Raw genomic sequence first — 10,317 nt, forward strand, 5'->3', positions numbered from 1 at the left:
ATCCCAAGTCTATATATATATATATATATATATATATATATATATATATATATATATATTAAACGTAAAATTGGCATTTTTAATTATGTTTTTTAAATATCTGTTATCTCCTGGTGTCATTGTCATTCAGTGGTGGAGTTGCTAATATCGACATCGACGTACGACGGTTGAACCTCGAGTGATCGTCTATTTTAATTATAACATGATCCAAGAAATTGTTGGGGTAAAAGCAAACTTCAAACGATTTTGGTTAAACACATTTATACGATGTAGAATTGTTGGTCTTATCCAGATACATCTAATATCATTTATCACTACTTCTACTCTGACATACGTAAAAATTGGAGACAACTCTTTGATTAATTTTAATTTCATGATTGCAACCATACGTCTATATCTATCCAATTAGAACCACTCTTGTATTCTTCTAGTCAATAACTTGAGAACCAACCGCTTAAAACCTGTAACCGTGTAAGGCGGTTTTAAAATTAGAAGTTTAGTTTGAAATAAAAGTTTAAAAACAAGATAATGCGAAACAAATGAAATTTATAATTCTAAGGGGTTCTTTACCTCCGTATGTGCTTACTTATAGGAGTCAACATTATAATTACAATTTTGATAAGTAAGGTTTTAACACATCAAAACTTATTAAATGCAACAATTTACCAGGTAAGTGCTTACCTGGGTAAGAGTCGTAATCTTCACTTATCGGGTAAGACTCTCCATCCTTCTTAACGCTCTTACCCGGTAAGATTCTTGGCACTTGTCATGTTCATCCGATAACGAAATTTATTTGGTAAGCATTTACCAAGTAAACGTTTAGTAAACGACCCTAAATATAACTACGAAAGTATATTGAAATCACAATTTATGAAGTAAGAGTTGAAGGGATTGAGAAAGAATGAGTAGGGGTAGAAAAAGAAAATAAAACAACCATCCAATTTATACATAGTTTAAAGATAAATAATGTAATGGCAAAATGGTAAATATTGTAATTCAAATTTTAAATAAAAAAGGACAAAAAGGGTTTAAAAAAGCAATAATAATCTTTACTAATCCAAGACCGTCATGTGGCACTCGATGGCGGAGGTTTATAGGGGTCTTTAGAGACCAAGGTCGTTATGCTTTTTTGTATGCTTAGTAAAAATCATGTGATTGATTAGTGTTAAAAGCAAAACGGAATTACTAGCCCCTGTAGTTTCACTTTCATCTCATTCCACTTCCATTTTTATATGCAATTTTTTTATCTGATCCACTCCATTTCTTAATCCGTGATCCATCATCCAACTCCGTTTACTAACCGTTTGGGTTGTAGCGTACTGATTAAGCCTTAGGGGGATGTAGTGGAAAATCTCATTTACTCATATCCAAATCTAGGCGCTGCTAAAATCCTTGTGGCCATGGAGGTTCACCTTAGATGAGTCCAACCAATTTGTTGTGGGTCGGGGCATTAGTTGGTTCACGTAAGTTGGTCTGGAAACCGCCGGTTACCCAAAAAAAACCCCATTACTCTAGTTAAATCTAAACGACTCTCTACCCTGGGTTTGAAGTTATTTAGCGTGAGGTTTTAATTGCTTTCACATTTCCAATTAGTTATTTGATATGTAGATTAAGATGAAAAATCAATCTACCACTCATTTAAAAGAATATGTTAGTTCTTCTCGAAATCACAAAAAACAACGAATTTATATAGTACTTTTATATCAGTGTTCCATTTTACTGCAAACTCTTCTGAAACAGCTCATAGAAAAAGTATTGATATTGATTTTGGTACTAGAACTAGATCTTGGTTTATCTCCTCAAATATATTGATCGTCGTCGCAAGATGATCTAACTGGTTTGGACCCTACTGGTATGCCCTTAAATGGTCCTTCTGTAACTGGTGTATGTTTTTGTATCAGTTTGGTCTCTTAAACCAAGCATGTTTGCTGATCTATATAGCTACATCTTCGATTGTTTGCTACGTACTACATGTTCGATTCTCTGGGATGATTTGGGATCACGTGATAGTTATATTTTTTTTTTGAGAATCTTGAGACCCCTCATAGCTATTAGATGATTTTTAAATCAGACGCCTAACAAAAAAGTGGTGGCAAAAAATGTGAATAACCGTAACTTCAATGGCATAGATATATGCATACAAAAACTTTAACACTCTTTAACATGAAAATACTGAACCGTAACATAACAAATCTGAACAAACACAAACGTACCTTACATACCTAATGAACCCCAACATAATTTAACATGAAAAACAATGAACACTAACATATCTTAGCCAATCCTAACCTTTCTTAACATACCTCAAAGACCTTAACTTTGTGTTAATATTTCTTAAGGTGCTCAAATATAGAAAACCAAAAGGCTGAAATGTCCACTCCTTCATCAAAACGAGGTGCACTCCTCATCGTTCGATCAAGTCTGGCTGAAAGTAACTGACGGTCGTGAGTGAGTTCTCACGGAAAGGGTGAGATCTTACTAGAACCGAACCCTCTCTATGACAACCTCCAAATATAAAGGGTGTTTCATGTACATTCAAAAACCTCAAGGGTGCTATTTGCACTTCTCCAAATCTTTGAGGATGCTTCTTTCACACTTGCTTTTTTTTTTTTAAGTTTTCCCACTTCTCTTCCTTTTCACATCTTCTCTTTTAAAGCCCTTTTTCTTTTTATAAAGTAAATCTTTATTACATAATAATTCATCAAATGCAAAATCATAGTGTTATATGAACTTGTACCTTAATGCATAAGAAATTGTACCTTATCATGAGCTTTTCGGCTTCTTTTTTACTGTAATTATGATATCTGACATCTTTAACTTTATTAATTTATGGGTTCCTGAGTAATGATATAGACCAAACCGGACTAAACAAACTTAACATACATATCCAGAAATAGAGTTCACAAGGGATAAGATGTATGCAATTGTTTTCGAGAAGACACTTGGTTCATAACCGTCATATGAACCATATAATTTTTTTTTTCTTTCAGAAGGATGGACATAATCCAACACAAATAGAAACATCCTTCGTATGATTGGACCTGAATCTTTCTAATACTAAGTGTTGGACATCAGCCCAGTTGCTGATTTGACCCTTTTAGGACCAGTGATTTGTCATCTACGATTCTGAGAAAACATATTTAAGAATTAAAACAGATAAGAAATTAAAGAAAAAGTAGATCTTTATACGATTATATTCTTTTTCTTTTTCAGGTTAATAATTCTCGAGAAAAAAATTACAAATACAATCTGATTTTTTTATTATTCTTTTATTGGAAACAGTTACAAAGAAATACAAGAAAAGACATACATAATCTATAACCATTTGATGAAAAAGATTCAGTAGTTACTAATTACATAAACTGCTATCGGTGGTAAATACCAAAATTTTGTTGAAACGTAACACACATGTTTACAGATAACATTATTTATGTATGTATATATATATATATATATATATATATATATACATAGGGGTCCCACCTAATAAAGAAATAAAACTTAGATTTAAAATTAAAAGTGCAATATTTTTTATAAGTATTTATAAAATAAGAAAAAAATATATTAAAACCATGATATAAGATGAAATGCTCCATATACTTCAATGGAGTACTCCCTTTGTACCAATTAACCTTGTTAAACCATATGTAATGACCATAGCCATCCACCCTCCAACAACCACCCTTGTTGAAGATTTGAGTATCGGTGCTCGCCCCAACGCCGCCCCTAACCACCCAAAAACCGCCAATGCCACTGTCACTGCTGCTGCCACCACCAAAATCCTGATTTTATAAGGCTTTATAAACGAAGCAGCTAACAGAGGTACCATAGCTCCCAAAGAAAAAGCCAAGGCCGATGCAGCAGCAGCTTGCCACGGGTTTGGCAAATCGTCAACCTCAGCTTCGACATCATCTCTCCGATTGAAATCCCTTTTTATTTGGGCAACTTCTATATCAAGTTGTGAGTAAACAGATACAAATTCTCCGATAGCCATGCTACAGGCTCCGGCTACTAAGCCAGCGAAGCCAGTCAATATCATGGCTCTGATGTCCTGTTTAACGGCTCCAACACCCATCATCAGAGAAGCCGTGGAGACTAACCCATCGTTGGCTCCAAGGACTGCGGCTCGTAGCCATTGAGACCGTTTCGAGTAGTCGAACACATCCTTTTGTTCGAGCTCAAGGCTGGTTTGGTGATGCACCATGTCATTTACAGCGATTGTAGCCATTATAAATGAGTAAAGCAAAGTGGTGAGTGTGGCTAACACACGCCAAGAAGTAAGCTATTTATAAGGAAAACTTAGTTGAGTTAAATTACATAAATGATCCTTTGACTATTTCATAATTTACAATTCTAGTAACAAGAAAATCTTATAACATTTGGGTCTTATCTTTCAATCCCCCATTAACATAAATATAAAAAACCCGTTTTTCCATCTTTTTTCATTGTGTTGGTCTTATCAGATATAATCAAGTAAAAATAAAATATGACAATGAACGTTCTGTATTTTATAATAGATAAAAATATAAACGGGACTAGTAAAATAAATACACGTGTGAAATCAAATTAAGGACTAGAATTGTAATTTGTAATATTCCGAGGTACATTTTGTCAATTTCTTTTATTTTATAAAAATAAATGAAAAAAGGCATAAAAGATGAAAAAAATGAAGAAAAATAAGCAGAAAAAGGAAATGAGATTTGGTCATCATGATGAATAAATTGCTTTCTTTTGCAAAAAAAATACCAAAAAGTTGTTGATTTATATTCATGTTTTGCCCATAAAATCCTAAACAAAGTATTCAATATTAAATTTTGAATCCAAGATTATTTTATTCAGATATAATTCATCAGGACAAAAAGCTGTCGATAGCTTTATACTGTTACGAAAACCTGATATAAAATAATAAAATAAACCCCTTTAATAATAATAAATCAGGGGAAAAGAGTAAATGCCGATCGTTATTGTATGAACGCTTCAAACAATCCTTCTGATAATGCTTCAAATCATCATATACCACCATTCAATTGACCAATTTGGTATTATGAAAACGATATCATGTTCATCTGCACAAACATAAAATATGTAAAAGAAAAAAAAATATTGTCTCCGTGTTAAATAAATATACGCAATAAAAATGATATATAGTTTTAAGAATATGTAATTATTACACCATTTAATTAACCAAAAGACAATTTTATCCTTAATAATAAGAGAGAATTTTTTTCTTCATCTTACGATAAAAGGTACGAGGAGAAAACAAAAGCTTACTTTTAAAAGTAGACACTTATTATGAGACAAACTTAAAATAGAAATGTAAACAATTATATATATATATATATATATATATAATTTTATGAATAAAAATGTGCCGGATGTAATTATATTCTTATGAATAAAAAAAGAATATGTTATAACTTTATAAATAATAAATGATTTTAAAAAAAAATACTAAAAGGGTATTCGCGTAATGCAGTGAAATAAATCTCGATTTTATTGTTTAATTTTTATTCTTTGTTCTCATTTTTTTGGTGTAACTTCTTTAATTCAAAAAATTTATTATAATTTAATTTAGATTTAATAACAAAATAATTTATTTTGGTTTAATATAACAATTTTTTTATTATATTGTGAAAAGAATACATAGTATATGATGGCTTGTAATCGTAAGTGTTCACACAGTGAGCACAAAGTCTCCATAGTGGCGGTGCAAGTGCACGTCGACACTATGATCGCTTGAAGTAATAAAGCGGTATAGTACCAAGATCGTTTCCACATAGAGTGGATTACTGAGATTGTAGTATGAATGTAAGTTTTCCTTAAGAAGATTGTAGTAACAGTATGGTCAGAAGCTCATGAGACTTCTATAAAAACTCCAATATCTTGGAAGTGAATTTTTATATATTGTGTCCACAACAAAGCACCCGCTATCATCAGTTTTAAGCTTGCCGAATTAGCTAAGTGATAAAAAAGATATATAGTTCCACTAGCTTGAAGATTTACACTCAAATCTCTTTGTAGTATTAATCTCGACTAATATTTGAACCTTAGCTAAAAACATGTAAAATCCGTATCTCTACGTGATTATCAAAGACTCTCTCAAATCTGTGTGCATCACTTAAGCCGCATTTCGAATCCGTCCATCTTTGGATCAATGATCTAATATTAACACTTCAAAGTGATTGGTTTATCTGCGTTGAACTTAAGTCCCGACTTAAAGTGAGCAAGCTTATGAGTTAATAACAATGGCAACACCCAAGTGTGCCTACAAGTTCTTAAGTTTGACTCACATCCACACCCAAAGGGGTGATTAGCTCATAATGAAATTACAGAACATATAGAAGAAGAAGAAAAGTGCATAAGAAATACTTGAATTGAAATTTTACAAAAACTGTTGCCCTCATTGGGCATACAGTGAACATAAACGTAACTTAAAATTAAAGACAATACAAGAAGTAAATACAGAAAGTTAAACTCGATCTACTGCTTCCAGATCTTCAAGTGAGAGTAATTGCTCCAAGAGATGTGTCTTCCAAATGAGAGTAAAAACTTCAATTTATTGGAGAAAGGGAGAGATGAACATCTCTTTTACCCAAAGAAAGAAAGTCTTCTTCAATCTTGAAGGCAAAGACTTCATTACACATCTTGCAAAATCTTCAGGCCTTGTCACATTTTCTGAAAGGATGAAAAATGTAAAGATGATATTTCCCTTAATAAGGGAAAAAGACACTTTAAAACATTTTTTATGCAACAAGTTTACATTTTGTGAAATTTCCAGAATTGAGTGTATAATTAATTATCTTAAATGCCCAGAAAAACATGTATTTAAACTTATCCAAATCCCTTTTAAAGAAAATATCGTAGTGGGCAGAAAGCCAGAAAGTGGGCAGACAGTGGGCACTGTCCAGCAATGACGGTTTTTCAAAATAAAATCAAATCCTTGATCTTTAATCACTTCTTAAAACATTTTAAACCAAAAATATAAGATATAAACAAAATAGATACATAAAATACATAAAAATAGTATTAAACAACAAATAACTCTTAAAATTGAGAGTTATCAATATATAATATATTTAGATGAAAAAATAATATGAAACAAAATTTTAAGATAAAAGTTTTACGGATGACAAATTTTAGAGTATAAAAATAAATAAATGATAAGTTTTTATAAATACATAAAAATTCAATTATAATTTTCGGTTTTTGTACAACAATGGCCCACTTCTTTACGTCACTCTCCACATAACCCCCTCTTTTTCCCCTTTAGCTTTTCTTATTCTTCTTTTTTTAGTTAATTATTTATGTAATAATTACAATTTAATAATTTCTAATATTAAATAATCATAATATTTCAAAAAAAATTAGTTGTTGCATTACCCAAATTCATATTTTTGGCTAATAATTTATTTATTTAAGGTTTTCTTTGCTCGGTTTGTTTCTATCGATCAAACCTTATAAAACTTCTAATAAAAGCAAGAAAAATTACGTCAACTTTTCTTAAAATAGAAAAGAATATACGTACGAGAAAAACCCAAATATGCGTTGGAATTATAACGAAAAATATGTCCTTTTATTACCTAATATAAGTACAATCGTTTTCTAGCTTTGCAATCTTACCTGCTTGTTGAAGTAGTATTTATCACATATCGTCAGGTGGTCAAGATAAATATGAACGTATATATGGTTTGGACACTCTCCTCCTTCGAACTGCTTTACGGGACTCTACCGAAGCCCATTTATTAGATGAAACTTGAGAATTTTAAGGATAGTGATCGAACTACATTCACTCTTGCAAGAAGTCTAGAAGGTGTTCCGTTTTGCAGAATGGAATTTGGTAGAATTGAAGTCCTCCAAAGGAAGTAGAATTTGAAGAAACTGGGATGGAATTCAATGAAGTTTGACCACATATTCGGCTGATTGGGATTGGAATTAAAATAGGATCTCCTAAGAACTGGAATCCGCATTTTTGGTTGGTAGAATGTAACTTCTAAATTAAAATCCAAAAAATAGTAAATGACCCCAAAAAGACTTTTTATTACATTTTCATACTTTTTTGCATAAATTATAAATGTAATATGCTGATAAATATTAATGATGGTGGGGTGGTGGTTGCGGTGGCTGTGAAGGTGACGATGGTAGAGGCAGTGCTGAAAGATTGACAGGCCAAAGGCAACGAGTAAATGTGTATATAGCAGGCTAAGGTTTTTCTGGTGTAGCTTTTGTCCTTTTGAGAAAATGAATAGAAATGAATTTTAATTCCATCACATATACGATGAAATAATGAAATCTATGAATGGTGGACAGACCCATTCCTGAGTGAGGGCGGGCTGGGCTTGTGCCCAGGACCCATGGAAAATAGAGGCCCAAAAAATAGTTATGTACTATATGTTATAAAATGTTTAAACCTTAAGCCCGATCCCAAACTTAATTGAAGTTCTAACTAATCAGATCAAGACGTGACAATTTGAAAAACCAAGAAAATCTCTTCGTCTTCTTTCCTTCTACTTCGCATTGCACATATCCGAGAAATCTGCTCAAGCTGATGCCGACCTTTGAATTTCCAGCAACGGTCTTCAATCACGATGGAGAATCCCATGGATTTTCTTGCAATGGTAATATATAATTTGTGGTTCTTTATATCTTTCGAGTTCGATTCGATATTGACGGATTGGCCTAATTTTTCTCCAATCTCCAACATCTGAACTCTCAAATCTCACTTCTTGGTTGTAAATTATTGATTTGAAATTGTGATTTTAGTAACCAATTTCATGTTCAATTGCTTTTCACTACAAGAAATCGAAATCGAGATTCTTGTTCGGAAGGTAAGCTTTTGCTTGAAAATGTTAATTATTAATTTGATGTTTCTGCTAATTTCTCTGTATTTTTTTTGTGGATTTGAAAGACCTTGAGTTTCAAACTTCAATTGTTGAATCTAATAAAAAGAAAATGGTGTATGTTATTGTCACTTTGTGTGTTCGGCTTTTGTGTCTGAGCTGTTTACAACTACTAGAAAATAAGTCCATAACATTAAGAAATCCACTGGATTCTAAAACATCACTTTTTGCCTTCTTAAGTCGGTTTACCAAACAAATCTCTCCATCCATTTCCAGTTCCAGTTGTATACTCCAATAAGATTGCAAAAAGAGTTTCAGTTTTGACTGCTAACTAAGGTACTCAACCTGCCATTCCATCAAAATCAAGGTTGAACTGTGGACATATGGCTTTGATTAGAAGTTCTTCTAGGGGTGGGTTGTTAACATGCTGCAGTATTTTTGTTTATATGTATTGGCTACTGTGTATATGAATTTATGATCTGTGTGTATGGCTAGTCACTAGTAGCTAGTGGCTACTATCAAAATGCCAAAGTGGTCAATGATTTTTTCAACAATTGGCTAATGTGTATATGGTCTATGTTTTTAGTGTTTTTTTATATCATATATTGTTTTTTATACTCCTAATCCTCCACTAGAAGAAATTGTTTTGGATGAAGTATCATTATTTATTGTATGCAATTATACTTATGATGATAAAGAAAACATTTGTTTAAGATTTGTCCGTGACTCCGTTCATATGGAGGGCCCATTTTATCGCTCGTCCATGGCCCATAAAATATCAGGAACGGGCCTGATGGTGGAATATATGAGATTCAATTAGAGATGGCCAAATGGCCGGACTCCTGGGTCGGGCCCAAATCGGTCCTTGTTTTTTTATTAAATCAATTCTTAACACAAAAAATAACTTTTGAAGATTTTTTAAGCATATAAAATGTTATTCAAATACACTTTAAAATATGTAATTGGGTAAATCAAATCCACTTAAAAAATACGTTTTATTACAATTTCGTTGTAAAATCGATTTTGCATTCCGTTTATATTTTAATAAACTAGAAGCGTACTCGCGCAATGCAGCGAGAATCATCGTAATTAATATTTCATTTTATTTTTTATCTCAACTGATGTTATAATATGGTTTTATGTGATTTTGAGAAAACGATGATGTTTTTATTTTTGAATAAAATATATGTTTGAAGTTATCATAAAAATTTGACAAAAATATATCGATATTAGTATCAAATTAACTATTTGAAATTCCTTATTTTTTGTGTAATTTTTTAATTCAATTTTTTTAAAGTTTAATTTATGTACAATAACGAAGTAATTTATATTTGGTTTAATAATATAATTTTTTTATAAAGATAATAATTATTTATTTTGTTGGAACTCGATAATTATTGTAATTATATCTTAGATTTTTTATATTTTAAAATGAGATGTTCATCATCTATTTGATTATGTTTATCCGCAGTTATTTATA

At 31.6% G+C, this 10,317-nt stretch overlaps 1 protein-coding gene across 1 annotated transcript; it reads right to left on the reverse strand.

The window, feature by feature from the left end:
* Positions 1–3,394: 3,394 nt before the first annotated feature.
* LOC112511584 (vacuolar iron transporter homolog 2-like) lies at positions 3,395–4,331 on the reverse strand. The gene has a single exon (XM_025117264.1). The coding sequence runs from the start codon at positions 4,226–4,228 to the stop codon at positions 3,602–3,604; it is 627 nt and encodes a 208-aa protein (XP_024973032.1). The 5' UTR covers positions 4,229–4,331; the 3' UTR covers positions 3,395–3,601.
* Between the last annotated feature and the right edge of the window lie 5,986 nt (positions 4,332–10,317).

The sequence above is a fragment of the Cynara cardunculus genome (assembly GCF_001531365.2).
Source record: "Cynara cardunculus var. scolymus isolate 2C chromosome LG 4, CcrdV1, whole genome shotgun sequence".
Classification (NCBI taxonomy): domain Eukaryota; kingdom Viridiplantae; phylum Streptophyta; class Magnoliopsida; order Asterales; family Asteraceae; genus Cynara; species Cynara cardunculus.

Coding starts and splice junctions, on each gene's coding strand:
- LOC112511584 (XM_025117264.1), bottom strand. CDS start 4,228: ATGGCTACAATCGCTGTAAATGACATGGTGCATCACCAAACCAGCCTT.